This window comes from Oncorhynchus mykiss, chromosome 19 (genome assembly GCF_013265735.2).
Source record: "Oncorhynchus mykiss isolate Arlee chromosome 19, USDA_OmykA_1.1, whole genome shotgun sequence".
NCBI lineage: Eukaryota > Metazoa > Chordata > Actinopteri > Salmoniformes > Salmonidae > Oncorhynchus > Oncorhynchus mykiss.
Window position 1 is genome coordinate 67004772 of NC_048583.1, and position 19201 is coordinate 67023972.

Consider the following 19201-nt stretch of genomic DNA (forward strand, 5'->3'; position numbering starts at 1 on the left):
TTATCTGGTTATTTTGCATAAAAACCCTTTAGGCCTACCTAATTAAAAAAAATATATATATATTTTTAAATCTGCATTCCTGGCAAGAATGTCCCGAAGGGTGTTTAGCATCCCAGCGCTACCCTACCTGCCATCGCATGAGCCTGAAGCCACAGACTCTGGCCAAACTCGTATTTCTAAAAATTAATTCAAAGGCACGGAGCCTAAAAAGGCACTTTTCATTTGTATTTCATTTCTAAGTAAGTCACAGCCTATATGTTGGAATTTATAGACTATGATGATTCAATAGAACAAAATGTTGGTTAAATGCGGAGCCAGCCTAGTTTGTCACTCGCAAATGCTTTACTTATTTGTAGGCTATAGCTTTGAAATAACTGAAATAATAGGCTATTCATCTAGCCTAAATAATTCACTTCCTGTCTGGCTCCTGACCTATTCAGTGTTTTTACGACATGTAGCCTATTTGAAATGATGAGTGCTTTTTACAGTCGCCTTTTCATGTAGCTTATTAAAATACTTTTCATTTAAATCATATGGTTCTGTTTCAATACATAACAACCAAATGGTAGGTCCAGGAAGTCACAACAATAGATGGGTGTTGGTTAAATGGTAGGTCCAGGAAGTCACAACAATAGATGGGTGTTGGTTAAATGGTAGGTCCAGGAAGTCACAACAATAGATGGGTGTTGGTTAAATGGTAGGTCCAGGAAGTCACAACAATAGATGGGTGTTGGTTAAATGGTAGGTCCAGGAAGTCACAACAATAGATGGGTGTTGGTTAAATGGTAGGTCCAGGAAGTCACAACAATAGATGGGTGTTGGTTAAATGGTAGGTCCAGGAAGTCACAACAATAGATGGGTGTTGGTTAAATGGTAGGTCCAGGAAGTCACAACAATAGATGGGTGTTGGTTAAATGGTAGGTCCAGGAAGTCACAACAATAGATGGGTGTTGGTTAAATGGTAGGTCCAGGAAGTCACAACAATAGATGGGTGTTGGTTAAATGGTAGGTCCAGGAAGTCACAACAATAGATGGGTGTTGGTTAAATGGTAGGTCCAAGAAGTCACAACAATAGATGGGTGTTGGTTAAATGGTAGGTCCAGGAAGTCACAACAATAGATGGGTGTTGGTTAAATGGTAGGTCCAGGAAGTCACAACAATAATGGGTGTTGGTTAAATGGTAGGTCCAGGAAGTCACAACAATAGATGGGTGTTGGTTAAATGGTAGGTCCAGGAAGTCACAACAATAGATGGGTGTTGGTTAAATGGTAGGTCCAGGAAGTCACAACAATAGATGGGTGTTGGTTAAATGGTAGGTCCAGGAAGTCACAACAATAGATGGGTGTTGGTTAAATGGTAGGTCCAGGAAGTCACAACAATAGATGGGTGTTGGTTAAATGGTAGGTCCAGGAAGTCACAACAATAGATGGGTGTTGGTTAAATGGTAGGTCCAGGAAGTCACAACAATAGATGGGTGTTGGTTAAATGGTAGGTCCAGGAAGTCACAACAATAGATGGGTGTTGGTTAAATGGTAGGTCCAGGAAGTCACAACAATAGATGGGTGTTGGTTAAATGGTAGGTCCAGGAAGTCACAACAATAGATGGGTGTTGGTTAAATGGTAGGTCCAGGAAGTCACAACAATAGATGGGTGTTGGTTAAATGGTAGGTCCAGGAAGTCACAACAATAGATGGGTGTTGGTTAAATGGTAGGTCCAGGAAGTCACAACAATAGATGGGTGTTGGTTAAATGCTCATTTTAATGGTCAGAATTTGGAGCAGCAATTTTTTTCTTCTTCCTCTGAGCGTTGAGGGTTTTTAGCCAAGTGGTTGGAAATGATGTGGCGTGATGTGATGATGTGGCGTGCCAGAGTGCGACCGATGAGCGGGATTTCCGACCACTCAACATACTTGGCTCTGATCCAATGCTGATTGGAGTAATTGTTTGATATTGTGATAAACATTTTTTGTTGTTTCTTATCCCGGACAAGTGTTAATGTCGAGCTCTATCTAACCTCAGACTAACCCTAACCTCTTCCCAAGACTAGAGGTCTTCACGGATCCAACTGTACCTGAGACCCGATCTGGGACCCGAGTGTCTTCGGATACAGAATTGTCAACTAGATGGTATTTTCCATGAAGAAATATTGGTGGAACTTTGCTTTAACACTTTACAAGTATTTTTGTGGTAGTGGAAGAAGTTTAAAATGTTTTACTTAAGCCAAGAAGTTAAATATAGTAATATAGTCAAAGTAAAAAAAATTGGTCTGATTACTTTGATAGACTACACATATATGTTCCAAAATGCTATTACGGGAGAACATCATTCTCAAATGCACACCTGATGAGAACCTTTTTTTATCATGCGACAGAGCTGCATATTAACAACTTAATGGTAGAAATTAGAGAGAATATCTGAAGATGTAACGATAGGATTGTGCTTTACTGTTTTTGGACAGTAGTAGAAGAAGAAATGCTGGTTTCAATATCATTTTGGCTGTAGGCTATTGAAAACAAGGTAAGATAAGCTATTTAAAACAGCCAGATTTCAAAGAATGATATGGGTGGCTAGGCATCGCAATGATATGGGTGGCTAGGCATGGCAATGATATGGGTGGCTAGGCATCGCAATGATATGGGTGGCTAGGCATTGCAATAATATGGGTCGCTAGGCATCACATATGGAATTATTTAGCTTATTAGAATATCATTCCAATGTTGGTTGTGTGTGCCGGGAGTTTGTGGCATTGTCTGTAGGCCATGGCTAGGTGCTATGGTATTCTAGAGAATATGGTCGTATCTTCCTGGCCTGAACCGAATGCACACTACAAAATGTGCAACATAGGATTGTTTTGAGTGGCATGCAATATAGACAATTTTGACTTTGTGGCTATGGAATTTTAGTCTGACTGACAGCTCTCACAGCTCATCCTCGCTCTATAATTACGTGGGTCATGTCATTCAGGCTAATGGAATCTGACTTTGTGGCTATGGAATCTAGTGGAATCTAGTGCCCATTCAACGTACGCTGGCGCTTTGCATCCATTCATCAAGTGGAAGCAGAGAGAGTTTCGGAGCGACAACTATTGCGAGTGTCGGAATTGTACTATTTTTTTCCAAAGAGTGAGAATGGAAGAGACACGGGACATCCTGCTGTGTGCTCTTGGCCATGAAGCATCAAGTGCAAATTCATAATACACAGCATTCTATGATAGAACTGTGTTATTAAACGTGTCAAATGAAAAGCTTATTTAACTCGTCAAATAGTGTTATCACGTTACATTATACTGTCTCCACATTACATTATACTGTCTCCAGCTCACGTTACATTATACTGTCTCCACATTACATTATACTGTCTCCAGCTCACGTTACATTACACTGTCTCCACATTACATTATACTGTCTCCACGTTACATTATACTGTCTCCACGTTACATTATACTGTCTCCACGTTACATTATACTGTCTCCAGCTCACGTTACATTATACTGTCTCCACGTTACATTATACTGTCTCCACATTACATTATACTGTCTCCACGTTGCATTATACTGTCTCCACATTACATTATACTGTCTCCAGCTGACGTTACATTATACTGTCTCCACATTACATTATACTGTCTCCAGCTCACGTTACATTATACTGTCTCCACATTACATTATACTGTCTCCAGCTGACGTTACATTATACTGTCTCCACATTACATTATACTGTCTCCAACTCACGTTACATTATACTGTCTCCAGCTCACGTTACATTATACTGTCTCCAGCTCACGTTACATTATACTGTCTCCAGCTCACATTACATTATACTGTCTCCACATTACATTATACTGTCTCCAGCTCACGTTACATTATACTGTCTCCACATTACATTATACTGTCTCCAGCTCACATTACATTATACTGCCTCCACGTTACATTATTATACTGTCTCCACATTACATTATACTGTCTCCACATTACATTATACTGTCTCCACATTACATTATACTGCCTCCACGTTACATTATACTGCCTCCACGTTACATTATACTGTCTCCAGCTCACGTTACCTTATACTATCTCCAGCTTACGTTACATTATACTGTCTCCAGCTCACGTTACATTATACTGTCTCCAGCTCACGTTACATTATACTGCCCCCAGCTCACGTTACATTATACTGTCTCCAGCTCACATTACATTATACTGCCTCCACGTTACATTATACTGTCTCCACGTTGCATTATACTGCCTCCATGTTACATTATACTGCCTCCAGCTCACATTACATTATACTGCCTCCACGTTACATTATACTGCTTCCACGTTACATTATACTGCTTCCACGTTACATTATTCTGCCTCCACGTTACATTATACTGTCTTCAGCTCACATTACATTATACTGTCTCCAGCTCACATTACATTATACTGCCTCCACATTACATTATACTGCCTCCACATTACATTATACTGTCTCCACATTACATTATACTGTCTCCAGCTCACGTTACATTATACTGCCTCCACTTTACATCATACTGTCTCCACGTTACATTATACTGTCTCCGCATTACATTATACTGTCTCCAGCACACATTACATTATACTGCCTCCACGTTGCAGTATACTGCCTCCACATTACATTATACTTTCTCCACATTACATTATACTGTCTCCACATTACGTTATACTGTCTCCAGCTCACGTTACATTATACTGTCTCCACATTACATTATACTGTCTCCAGCTCACGTTACATTATACTGTCTCCACATTACATTATACTGTCTCCACGTTACATTATACTGTCTCCACGTTACATTATACTGTCTCCACGTTACATTATACTGTCTCCAGCTCACGTTACATTATACTGTCTCCACGTTACATTATACTGTCTCCACGTTACATTATACTGTCTCCACATTACATTATACTGTCTCCACGTTGCATTATACTGTCTCCACGTTACATTATACTGTCTCCACATTACATTATACTGTCTCCAACTCACGTTACATTATACTGTCTCCAGCTCACGTTACATTATACTGTCTCCAGCTCACGTTACATTATACTGTCTCCACATTACATTATACTGTCTCCAGCTCACATTACATTATACTGTCTCCACATTACATTATACTGTCTCCAACTCACGTTACATTATACTGTCTCCAGCTCACGTTACATTATACTGTCTCCAGCTCACGTTACATTATACTGTCTCCAGCTCACGTTACATTATACTGTCTCCACATTACATTATACTGTCTCCAGCTCACATTACATTATACTGTCTCCACATTACATTATACTGTCTCCAGCTCACATTACATTATACTGCCTCCACGTTACATTATACTGTCTCCACATTACATTATACTGTCTCCACATTACATTATACTGTCTCCACATTACATTATACTGTCTCCACATTACATTATACTGTCTCCACATTACATTATACTGCCTCCACGTTACATTATACTGCCTCCACGTTACATTATACTGTCTCCACATTACATTATACTGTCTCCAGCTCACGTTACATTATACTGTCTCCAGATCACGTTACATTATACTGTCTCCAGCTCACGTTACATTATACTGTCTCCAGCTCACGTTACATTATACTGTCTCCAGCTCATGTTACATTATACTGCCCCCAGCTCACGTTACATTATACTGTCTCCAGCTCACGTTACATTATACTGTCTCCACATTACATTGTACTGTCTCCACATTACATTGTACTGCCTCCAGCTCACATTACATTATACTTCCTCCACGTTACATTATACTGCCTCCACGTTACATTATACTGCCTCCACGTTACATTATACTGTCTCCACGTTACATTATACTGTCTCCACGTTGCATTATACTGCCTCCACGTTACATTATACTGCCTCCAGCTCACATTACATTATACTGCCTCCACGTTACATTATACTGCTTCCACGTTACATTATACTGCTTCCACGTTACATTATACTGCCTCCACATTACATTATACTGTCTCCAGCTCACATTACATTATACTGTCTCCAGCTCACATTACATTATACTGCCTCCACATTACATTATACTGCCTCCACATTACATTATACTGTCTCCACATTACATTATACTGTCTCCAGCTCACGTTACATTATACTGTCTCCAGCTCACATTACATTATACTGCCTCCACTTTACATTATACTGTCTCCACGTTACATTATACTGTCTCCGCATTACATTATACTGTCTCCAGCACACATTACATTATACTGCCTCCACGTTGCAGTATACTGCCTCCACATTACATTATACTTTCTCCACATTACATTATACTGTCTCCACATTACGTTATACTGTCTCCAGCTCACGTTACATTATACTGCCTCCACGTTACATTATACTGCCTCTACATTATACTGCCTCCAGCTCACGTTACATTATACTGCCTCTACATTATACTGCCTCCAGCTCACGTTACATTATACTGCCTCCAGCTCACATTACATTATACTGCCTCCAGCTCACATTACATTAGACTGCTTCCACGTTACATTGTACTGCCTCCACGTTACATTGTACTGCCTCCACGTTACATTGTACTGCCTCCACGTTACATTGTACTGCCTCCACGTTACATTGTACTGCCTCCACGTTACATTGTACTGCCTCCACGTTACATTGTACTGCCTCCACGTTACATTGTACTGCCTCCACGGTACATTGTACTGTCTCCACGGTACATTGTACTGTCTCCACGGTACATTGTACTGTCTCCACGGTACATTGTACTGTCTCCACGGTACATTGTACTGTCTCCACGGTACATTGTACTGTCTCCACGGTACATTGTACTGTCTCCACGGTACATTGTACTGTCTCCACGGTACATTGTACTGTCTCCACGGTACATTGTACTGCCTCCAGCTCACGTTACATTGTACTGCCTCCAGCTCACATTACATTATATTGTCTCCACATTACATTATACTGTCTCCAGCTCACGTTACATTGTACTGTCTCCAGCTCACATTGTATTATAGGCAGACTATACCCTATGCAGCTGAATGGCAATAGGGTGGCGCACTTTACGAGTTGAGATTGAGAAATTAAAATAGCTTATTTTTAAATCGTGGCCACAAGTTAACACGCAGTTGCATTTAGAATTGTTATTTGTTATGCAGTGACTGGGCTGACCAATGACTGGCCTTACAAAAACAGGTTTCACTCCAGTAGTCTACAGACATTGAGGAGCTTCTCTGGTGCTGTCTGACAGGTGGTAGACTATTCCTCTCTAACTAGTCTGTATGCTGTGTGTGTGTGATTTAATAAAATGCATGACGACTAATGAAAATACACGTGCCAATTTAATTCCACAAAATGATGCACATTTTTACTGATAAGCATGACAGGTCAAATGTTTTTCCGGTGGCTAACCGGTTAACATCCCTACTTCATAAATATTCATAGTTGCTATATTCCCCTGTTGTATCTGTTTCCAGGTCTATGTTTCCTAGATGCATTAAGATATTATAATGCTGTTTGTATGTAGTGCAGACAACTTCTATTCCACATTTTAGCAATATCACAGCATGTAAGATTGGGTTACATGAGTTTGTGGCCCATCCTCCTTCCTGCCAGGCATATTCTGCACTTTTTCAGTTAAAGGGGTGTGTCACAATATTGATTAATTTAATCTCTTTTACAGTAAAACACTTTTACACAACCATCAAATGGGAGACATTAGGGATGTGAAAAAACATAGTTGTGTTTTGTTCTACCTCGGGTAGGAGTATCTCTAATGTAGGGCCTTGCCACTGGCCTACAAGTAAGGAAATGTCAGATAATTGAGATGACTGAAGTCTGATGTCTTTTCTCTGTCATCTTTAAGGTAACTCCACTTCCTGGTCCCAACATTCTCAACCCAGGAGAGCCAATTGGAAGAAGCCCTCAGAAGTAAGTCACCCCACCCTTAACACCTAACCCCTCACCCAGCTTCTGTCTGCTTGTTGCAGTGTGCTGATGAATGTCGTCTGTCTATGTCCCAGTTATTTAATGATCTGTTTGTCTATGTCCCTATTTTAGGCTTGGGAAGTAGACCATATATATCGTATACCGGGTTATTTGGAGAAGGCAATGGTATAGTTTTTTTTCATATCATCAAAACTATCCGTTTTTTAGTAAGTTAATACCTGCAGTCAACTTGTACAATACGTTAGGGAGATGAAGCAGATTGCCTTCTTAGTTTCACCTGTTACATCATTTTACTTTATGACGCTTGTTCCCCAAAACAGTTGAGACAGTAAATTATTTAGTTGTACAACGGGCCAATGCGGGAGACGGTGAGTCTATAGTGTCCATCGTGGGGTAGGCGATATACCAATTCTTTAGAAAGAGAGGGATCCAATTCTGAAATGGTGTTTAATACACACACGTTGACAATAAATGTGGCTAAATTCACAGTCGATAAAATGATGAACGCGTTAAATTATGTGACGTGCAGCCATATTCAGGTCCTGTCAACAAGCTTTTTTGACACGCAAAGACCCAAACGCCTTTTCATAGACATCCTGGTTGAGAATGAAACGACTGAACAACGAAACAGCACAGCAAGTAAGTGAAATAAATAGTTTTTGATTATGTTTTACTGGTAATGTGGACATGCATAAATGCCAACAAAATAACTTTTTGGTCAGTGTGTGTGTAACCTTTATTTAACTAGGCAAGTCAGTTGAGAACACATTCTTATTTACAATGACGGCCTACCCCGGCCAAACCCGGACGACGCTGGGCCAATTGTGCGCCGCCCTATGGGACTCCCAATCACGGCTGGATGTGATACAGCCTGGATTTGAACCAGGGACTGTAGTGACACCTCTTGCATTAAGATGCAGTGCCTTAGACTACTGTGTCCATGTGTTTGTGTTATCTATTTAACCATATGCGTAAATGGCTGCTACATTTTAAATCAGTGTTTTTGGCGAGGAAAATAACGGATATCGGTATCGTCCAAAAATGTCATATCGGTGCATCACTATAGTTTTTCCACTGTTCCAAATGGTCAGAAATAATATTGTAATCTGACAGCATCTGTTTGGCACACACAATACTCTCACAGCACTGCTCCTTCACCCTCCTTTGTCTGGATCTCCTCCTTATATCAGCCTTGTAGAACCACCATGGAGCTGGAGGCCTGCTCCTTTACCCTCCTTTGTCTGGATCTCCTCCTTATAGCAGCCTTGTAGAACCACCATGGAGCTGGAGGCCTGCTCCTTTACCCTCCTTTGTCTGGATCTCCAGTAGTTTCCACAACTAAGTCAAATGTCTTCCACACATCTGACTTTCTCTTTCCCTCCTGAGCAACCAGTAAACATTTGCCTGTTGAGTCCATTTTGCTGTTACGGTGTTCAGAGTTTGTTATAACCAATGTATTGATTTGATTATGATAGGCTATTGATCACGTGCATGTGATACATACATGTTTCACATGGAGAGAGCAAGGGTTGAGGGAATAGGGAATGTTATTCCTAAACAAATGAGGGTTTTCGGTAACAACTTTTCAATCAGAAATGGCTGTGATTATGTTGCAGCTTCAGCAACAAGCCTGAGAGAGTGAGCGCAATAAACTCTGATGTTCTGTGGTGGTCGCTGCGGCAGAGAGGAGACAGACAACAGGTGCTAGTTACAGTCACAGTCTTTTTTTTTAACACAGCGCAGCATGTCTGAGCCCGGCCCTACACAATCAAATCGATCTCGTACTCATTCTAGAGTAATTTGTGTGTGTTAATTATTTAATCAAACAGTGCGCTTAAAGAATCAGACAAGCTCAGTGCATACAGTTTATTAAAACACAGGGTGTGTCAATATATGAACAAATACATGTTTAAAAATGTTTCAATCATTTGGTCGAAAGAACACGACTCGCTCCTATCCTACCCTACACTCATCAATTATTTAGTGAGTGATCTGTCTGTGTCTCTGTCCCAGTTAGTGAGTGATCTGTCTGTGTCTCTGTCCCAGTTAGTGAGTGATCTGTCTGTGTCTCTGTCCCAGTTAGTGAGTGATCTCTCTGTGTCTCTGTCCCAGTTAGTGAGTGATCTGTCTGTGTCTCTGTCCCAGTTAGTGAGTGATCTCTCTGTGTCTCTATGTCCCAGTTAGTGAGTGATCTGTTTGTGTCTCTATGTCCCAGTTAGTGAGTGATCTGTCTGTGTCCCAGGTATTAAGTGAGTGTCTGGTCTGTGTCCCTGTGTTGTGCAGGTGTTCAGGACAGACTTCATCACGGCCATGAAGCTCCATGACACGTACCAACTGAACCCTGAGGATTACTACGTCCTGGCCGACCCCTGGAGACAGGAGTGGGAGAAGGGAGTCCAGGTCCCTGTCAGTCCTCACACCATCCCCCAGCCTGTAGCCCGGTAAGACATGCAGCCTGTAGCCCAGTAGGACATGTAGCCCAGTAAGACATGTAGCCTGTAGCCCGGTAAGACATGTAGCCTGTAGCCCAGTAAGACATGTAGCCTGTAGCCCGGTAAGACGTGTAGCCTGTAGCCCAGTAAGACATGTAGCCTGTAGCCCGGTAAGACGTGTAGCCTGTAGCCCGGTAAGACGTGTAGCCTGGAGCCCAGTAGGACATGTAGGACATGTAGCCTATGTAGGACATGTAGCCTGTAGCCTGGTAGGACATGTAGCCTGTAGCCCGGTAGGACATGTAGCCCGGTAGGACGTGTAGCCTGTAGCCCGGTAGGACATGTAGCCCGGTAGGACATGTAGCCCGGTAGGACATGTAGCATGTAGCCCGGTAGGACATGTAGCCTGTAGCCCGGTAGGCCATGTAGCCTGTAGCCCGGTAGGCCATGTAGCCTGTAGCCCGGTAGGACATGTAGCCTGTAGCCCGGTAGGACATGTAGCCCGGTAAGACGTGTAGCCTGTAGCCCGGTAGGACATGTAGCCCGGTAGGACGTGTAGCCTGGAGCCCAGTAGGACATGTCCTACATAGGCTACATGTCCTACATGTAGGACATGTAGGACATGTAGCCCGGTAGGACATGTAGCCTGTAGCCCGGTAGGACATGTAGCCCGGTAGGACATGTAGCCCGGTAGGACATGTAGCCTGTAGCCCGGTAGATCATGTAGTCTGTAGCCCGGTAGGACATGTAGCCCGGTAGGACATGTAGCCTGTAGCCCGGTAGGACATGTAGCCCGGTAGGACATTTAGCCTGTAGCCCGGTAGGACATGTAGCCTGTAACCCGGTAAAACATGTAGCCCGGTAAGACGTGTAGCCTGTAGCCCGGTAGGATGTGTAGCCTGTAGGACGTGTAGCCTGTAGCCCGGTAGGACGTGTAGCCTGTAGACCGGTAGGACGTGTAGCCTGTAGACCGGTAGGACGTGTAGCCCGGTAGGACATGTAGCCTGTAGACCGGTAGGACATGTAGCCTGTAGCCCGGTAGGACATGTAGCCCGGTAGGACATGTAGGACATGTAGCCCGGTAGGACATGTAGCCTGTAGCCCGGTAGGACATGTAGCCCGGTAGGACATGTAGCCTGTAGCCCGGTAGATCATGTAGCCTGTAGCCCGGTAGGACATGTAGCCCGGTAGGACATGTAGCCTGTAGCCCGGTAGGACATGTAGCCTGTAGCCCGGTAGGACATGTAGCCTGTAGCCCGGTAGGACATGTAGCCTGTAACCCGGTAAAACATGTAGCCCGGTAAGACGTGTAGCCTGTAGCCCGGTAGGATGTGTAGCCTGTAGGACGTGTAGCCTGTAGCCCGGTAGGACGTGTAGCCTGTAGACCGGTAGGACGTGTAGCCTGTAGACCGGTAGGACGTGTAGCCCGGTAGGACATGTAGCCTGTAGACCGGTAGGACATGTAGCCAGTAGACCGGTAGGACATGTAGCCTTTAGACCGGTAGGACATGTAGCATGTAGCCCGGTAGGACATGTAGCCTGCAGGACATGTAGCCTGTAGGACTTGTAGGACATGTAGCCTGGTATTACATGTAGCCTGGTTGGACATGTAGTCTGTAGCCCTGTAGGACGTGTAGCCCGGTAGGACGTATAGCCCGGTAGGACATGTAGCATGTAGCCTGGTATTACATGTAGCCTGGTAGGACATGTAGTCTGTAGCCCATGTAGCCCGGTAGGACATGTAGTCTGTAACCCTGTAGGACGTGTAGCCCGGTAGGACATGTAGACTGTAGACCGGTAGGTAGGACATGTAGCCTAAACACCATCCCTCAGCCTGCAGCCTGGTAGGACATGTAGCCTAAACACCATCCTGTAGCCTGGTAGGACATGTAGCCTGTAGGCCGGTAGGACATGTAGCACTGTAGGACATGTAGCCTAAACACCATCCCTCAGCCTGTAGCCCTGTAGGACATGTAGCCTAAACACCATCCCTCAACATGTAGCAGCCCGGTAAGACATGTAGCCTAAACACCATCCCTCAGCCTGTAGCCCAGTAGGACATGTAGCCTAAACACCATCCCTCAACCTGTAGCCCTGTAGGACATGTAGCCTAAACACCATCCCTCAACCTGTAGCCCTTGTAAGACATGTAGCCCGGTAAGACATGTAGCCCGGTAAGACATGTAGCCCGGTAAGACATGTAGCCTGTAGCCCAGTAAGACATGTAGCCTGTAGCCCAGTAAGACATGTAGCCTGTAGCCCAGTAAGACATGTAGCCTGGTAAGACATGTAGCCTGTAGCCCAGTAAGACATGTAGCCCGGTAAGACATGTAGCCCGGTAAGACATGTAGCCTGTAGCCCAGTAAGACATGTAGCCCTGTAAGACATGTAGCCCAGTAGGACATGTAGCCTGTAGGACATGTAGCCTGTTGACCGGTAGGACATGTAGCCTGTAGACCGGTAGGACATGTAACCTGGTAGGACATGTTGCCCTGTAGGACATGTAGCTTGTAGCCCGGTAGGACATGTAGCCTGCAGGACATGTAGCCTGTAGGACTTGTAGGACATGTAGCCTGGTATTACATGTAGCCTGGTAGGACATGTAGTCTGTAGCCCATGTAGCCCGGTAGGACATGTAGTCTGTAGCCCTGTAGGACGTGTAGCCCGGTAGGACATATAGCCCGGTAGGACATGTAGCCCGGTAGGACATGTAGCCTGCAGGACATGTAGCCTGGTATTACATGTAGCCTGGTAGGACATGTAGTCTGTAGCCCATGTAGCCCGGTAGGACATGTAGCCTGTAGGACATGTAGTCTGTAGCCCTGTAGGACGTGTAGCCCGGTAGGACATGTAGACTGTAGACCGGTAGGTAGGACATGTAGCCTAAACACCATCCCTCAGCCTGCAGCCTGGTAGGACATGTAGCCTAAACACCATCCTGCAGCCTGGTAGGACATGTAGCCTGTAGGCCGGTAGGACATGTAGCCCTGTAGGACATGTAGCCTAAACACCATCCCTCAACCTGTAGCCCGGTAAAACATGTAGCCCGGTAAGACATGTAGCCCTGTAGGACATGTAGCCTAAACACCATCCCTCAACCTGTAGCCCGGTAAGACATGTAGCCCGGTAAGACATGTAGCCCAGTAGGACATGTAGCCTAAACACCATCCCTCAACCTGTAGCCCAGTAGGACATGTAGCCTAAACACCATCCCTCAGCCTGTAGCCCAGTAGGACATGTAGCCTAAACACCATCCCTCAACCTGTAGCCCGGTAGGACATGTAGCCTAAACACCATCCCTCAACCTGTAGACCGGTAGGACATGTAGGGCATGTAGTAGTCTAGTGGCAAGGCCCTACATTAGAGATACTCCTACCCGAGGTAGAACAAAACACAACTATGTTTTTTCACATCCAAATCAAATCAAATGTATTTATATAGCCCTTCGTACATCATCTGATATCTCAAAGTGCTGTACAGAAACCCAGCCTAAAACCCCAAACAGCAAGCAATGCAGGTGTTGAAGCACGGTGGCTAGGAAAAACTCCCTAGAAAGGCCAAAACCTAGGTAGAAACATAGAGAGGAACCAGGCTATGTGGGGTGGCCAGTCCTCTTCTGGCTGTGCCGGGTGGAGATTATAACAGAACATGGCCAAGATGTTCATAAATGACCAGCATGGTCAAATAATAATAAGGCAGAACAGTTGAAACTGGAGCAGCAGCACATCCCTAATGTCTCCCATTTGATGGTTGTGTAAAAGTGTTTTACTGTAAAAGAGATTAAATTGATCAATATTGTGACACACCCCTTTAACTGAAAAAGTGCAGAATATGCCTGGCAGGAAGGAGGATGGGCCACAAACTCATGTAACCCAATCTTACATGCTGTGATATTGCTAAAATGTGGAATAGAAGTTGTCTGCACTACATACAACAAACAAACAGCATTATAATATCTTAATGCATCTATGAAACATAGACCTGGAAACAGATACAACAGGGGAATATAGCAACTATGAATATTTATAATGAATATACGCTTTACTTTGTGTTAGCTGATTAATAGACAACTTTCCAAGTCAAATGTTCTCTCATTCAGTGGTTTATGGTCCTGTCTGACAAGAATACACACAGTAAACATGTTTTTTCTATGTTGTAGCTATTGTAATCGTCACTAAGGAAAACAAGTGGGCTCAGACATCAAAATGACATTTTGGGGTCCAAGGTTCCTTAAAGAGTTTTGTATCTTTAGCTACTACTCTTGCAATTTAGTCAAGGGTCCACCACAGGTTTATCTTTGGGGTCCAAAATCCAATATGGCTGCCATACTACCATTTGATGGAGGACAAATCACATGTAAATATGCATTTTGTAGATGAGGCATTATTTTCTGAATTGTGGTGTAAATCCATTTTATTCTGTATCCATTATGGCCAACATAAACACCTTCACCTGCAGATAAATTGCCCTGGTTTATTTAGTATTGTTTTATTGTGTTTTAAGGGGTTTCCTAAGGCTCTTGGTATAACTAGACTATGAGTGGCACTGCCATGCCTCTGTTTTGTTTGAATAGCTGAAGACAATTAGCTTGTCAGTGTTTTTTACAACACAAGCACATAGTAGTGTAACCAGGTTCCTGTATTACTACAGTCAGCTACTCTAGTCGTGGATATGTACAGCTCTAACATTTCCCTCTTTTACCCACTGAAACTATGTGGACAAGGTTGATTCCAAGTCTTTGAGGTTACAGGACATGAGCGTGTATTAACAGGAAGAGGAGAAATAGTAGCCAGTAGTGGTTGTAGTTCTGGGACCTGACCAGGTTACACAGCTAACAGTAGTGGTTGGGGCCTGACCAGGTTACACAGCTAACAGTAGTGGTTGTAGTTCTGGGACCTGACCAGGTTACACAGCTAACAGTAGTGGTTGGGGCCTGACCAGGTTACACATCTAACAGTAGTGGTTGGGAAATGACCAGGTTACACAGCTAACAGTAGTGGTTGGGGCCTGACCAGGTTACACAGCTAACAGTAGTGGTTGGGGCCTGACCAGGTTACACAGCTAACAGTAGTGGTTGGGGCCTGACCAGGTTACACGTCTAACAGTAGTGGTTGGGAAATGACCAGGTTACACAGCTAACAGTAGTGGTTGGGGCCTGACCAGGTTACACAGCTAACAGTAGTGGTTGGGGCCTGACCAGGTTACACAGCTAACAGTAGTGGTTGGGGCCTGACCAGGTTACACAGCTAACAGTAGTGGTTGGGGCCTGACCAGGTTACACAGCTAACAGTAGTGGTTATAGTTCTGGGACCTGACCAGGTTACACAGCTAACAGTAGTGGTTGGGGCCTGACCAGGTTACACATCTAACAGTAGTGGTTGGGGCCTGACCAGGTTACACGGCTAACAGTAGTGGTTGTAGTTCTGGGACCTGACCAGGTTACACAGCTAACAGTAGTGGTTGGGGCCTGACCAGGTTACACAGCTAACAGTAGTGGTTGGGGCCTGACCAGGTTACACAGCTAACAGTAGTGGTTGGGGCCTGACCAGGTTACACAGCTAACAGTAGTGGTTGGGGCCTGACCAGGTTACACAGCTAACAGTAGTGGTTGTAGTTCTGGTTGGGGCCTGACCAGGTTACACAGCTAACAGTAGTGGTTGGGGCCTGACCAGGTTACACAGCTAACAGTAGTGGTTGTAGTTCTGGGGCCTGACCAAATCAAAGTTTATTTGTCACGTGTGCCGAATACAACAGGTGGACCTTACAGTGAAATGCTTACAAGCAGGGCAATTTAAACAATAGGTAAGTAAAGAAATACAAAATAAAAATAACCGTAAAATGACAGTGAAAATAACAGAAGCGAGGCTTTATACAGGCGGTACCGGTACATAGTCAATGTACGGGGGCACCGGTTAGTTTAGTTAATTGAGGTAATATGTACGTGAATGTATGTTTCTTTTCGCATTCTTTGTGGATCTGTGTAATCTGAGGGATATATGTGTCTCTAATATGGTCATACATTGGGCAGGAGGTTAGGAAGTGCAGCTCAGTTTCCACCTAATTTTGTGGGCAGTGAGCACATAGGCAGACCTGGCTCTCAAGAGAAGACAGGCTAAGGCTATGCTCACTGATTCTGTACATAGTCAAAGCTTTCCTTAAGTTTGGGTCAGTCACAGTGGTCAGGTATTCTAGTTTTATGTTTTTTTGTTAATTCTTTCCAATGTGTCAAGTAATTATCTTTTTGTTTTCTCATGATTTAGTTGGGTCTAATTGTGTTGCTGTCCTGGGGCTCTGTGGGGTGTGTTTGTGAACAGAGCCCCAGGACCAGCTTGCTTAGGGGACTCTTCTCCAGGTTCATCTCTCTGTAGTTGATGGCTTTGTTATGGAAGGTTTGGGCATCGCTTCCTTTCAGGTGGTTGTAGAATTTAACAACTCTTTTCTGGATTTTGATAATTAGTGGGTATCGGCCTAATTCTGCTCTGCATCATTTGGTGTTCTTTGTTGTACACGGAGGATATTTTTGCAGAATTCTGCATGCAGAGTCTCAATTTGGTGTTTGTCCCATTTTGTGAAGTCTTGGTTGGTGAGCGGACCCCAGACCTCACAACCATAAAGTGCAGTGGGTTCTATAACTGATTCAAGTATTTTTAGCCAGATCCTAATTGGTATGTCGAATTTGATGTTCCTTTTGATGGCATAGAATGCCCTTGCCTTGTCTCTCAGTTCGTTCACAGCTTTGTGGAAGTTACCTGTGGCACTGATGTTTAGGCCAAGGTATGTATAGTTTTTTTGTGTGCTCTAGGGCAACGGTGTCTAGATGGACTTTGTATTTGTGGTCCTGGTCTTACTGAGATTTACTGTCAAGGCCCAGGTCTGGCAGAATCTGTGCAGAAGATCTAGGTGCTGCTGTAGGCCCTCCTTGGTTGGTGACAGAAGCACCAGATCATCAGCAAACAGTAGACATTTGACTTCAGATTCTAGTAGGGTGAGGCTGGGTGCTGCAGACTTTTCTAGTGCCCTCACCAATTCATTGATATATAAAGTCAGCAAAAAAAAGAAACGTCCCTTTTTCAGGACCCTTTCTTTCAAAGATGATTCATAAAATTCCAAATAACTTCACAGATCTTCATTGTAAAAGGTTTAAACACTGTCCCATGCTTGTTCGGTGAACCATAAACATTTAATGAACATGCACCTGTGAAACGGTTGTTAAGACACTAACAGCTTACAGACGGTAGGAAATTAAGGTCACAGTTATGAAAACGTAGGACACTAAAGAGGCCTTTCTACTGACTCTGAAAAAATACTAAAAGAAAGATGTCCAGAGACCCTGCTCATCTGCGTGAACGTGCCTTAGGCATGCTGCAAGGAGGCATGAGGACTGCAGATGTGGCCAGGGCAATAAATTGCAATGTCCGTACTGTGAGACGCCTTAGACAGCGCTACAGGGAGACAGGACGGACAGCTGATCGTCCTCGCAGTGGCAGACCACGCGTAACAATACCTGCACAGGACCGCTACATCCGAACATCGCACCTGCAGGACAGGTACAGGATGGAAACAACAACTGCCCGAGTTACACCAGGAACGCACAATCCCTCCATCAGTGCTCAGACTGTCCTCAATAGGCTGAGAGAGGCTGGACTGAGGGCTTGTTGTAAGGCAGGACCTCACCAGACCTGTTGGATCGGAGGGTGAGGGCTAGGGCCATTCCCCCCCCCGCCCCAGAAATGTCTGGGAACTTGCAGGTCCCTTGGTGGAAGAGTGAGGTAACATCTCACAGCAAGAACTGTCAAATCTGGTGCAGTTCATGAGGAGGAGATGCACTGCAGTACTTAATGCAGCTGGTGGCCACAACAGATACTGACTGTTACTTTTGATTTTGACCCCCCCCCTTGTTCAGGGACACATTATTCAATTTCTATTAGTCACATGTCTGTGGAACTTGTTCAGTTTATGTCTGTTGTTGAATCTTGTTATGTTCATACAAATATTTACACATTAAGTTTGCTGAAAATAAACACAGTTGACAATGAGAGGACGTTTCTTTTTTGCTGAGTTTATGTATAACTATCTCTGTTCTCTAGTCATATCTAACCATCTCTGCTCTCTAGTCATATCTCTGTTCTCTAGTCATATCTAACCATCTCTGCTCTCTAGTCATATCTCTGTTCTCTAGTCATATCTAACCATCTCTGCTCTCTAGTCATATCTAACCATCTCTGCTCTCTAGTCATATCTAACCATCTCTGTTCTCTAGTCATATCTAACTGTCTCTGTTCTCTAGTCATATCTAACTGTCTCTGCTCTCTAGTCATATCTAACCATCTCTGTTCTCTAGTCATATCTAACTGTCTCTGCTCTCTAGTCATATCTAACCATCTCTGTTCTCTAGTCATATCTAACCATCTCTGTTCTCTAGTCATATCTAACTGTCTCTGCTCTCTAGTCATATCTAACCATCTCTGTTCTCTAGTCATATCTAACCATCTCTGTTCTCTAGTCATATCTAACCATCTCTGCTCTCTAGTCATATCTAACTATCTCTGTTCTCTAGTCATATCTAACTGTCTCTGCTCTCTAGTCATATCTAACCATCTCTGCTCTCTAGTCATATCTCTGTTCTCTAGTCATATCTGACCATCTCTGTTCTCTAGTCATATCTAACTGTCTCTGCTCTCTAGTCATATCTAACCATCTCTGTTCTCTAGTCATATCTGACCATCTCTGTTCTCTAGTCATATCTAACCATCTCTGCTCTCTAGTCATAGCTAACCATCTCTGCTCTCTAGTCATAT

At 43.9% G+C, this 19201-nt stretch overlaps 1 protein-coding gene across 7 annotated transcripts in view; it reads left to right on the forward strand.

The window, feature by feature from the left end:
- The window catches only part of jade1 (jade family PHD finger 1), an 86240-nt gene that overhangs the window by 3437 nt on the left and 63602 nt on the right, over positions 1-19201 (forward strand). For 5 of the 7 annotated variants that reach the window (XM_036955450.1, XM_036955447.1, XM_036955449.1 and 2 more), the window contains exons 3-5: positions 7889-7953; positions 8083-8136; positions 10255-10412. In XM_036955450.1, coding sequence (XP_036811345.1) covers positions 7889-7953; positions 8083-8136; positions 10255-10412 — 277 coding nt within the window. The remainder of the gene's footprint in view (positions 1-7888; positions 7954-8082; positions 8137-10254; positions 10413-19201) is intronic. The other 2 variants (XM_036955453.1, XM_036955448.1) reach the window with 1 other exon arrangement.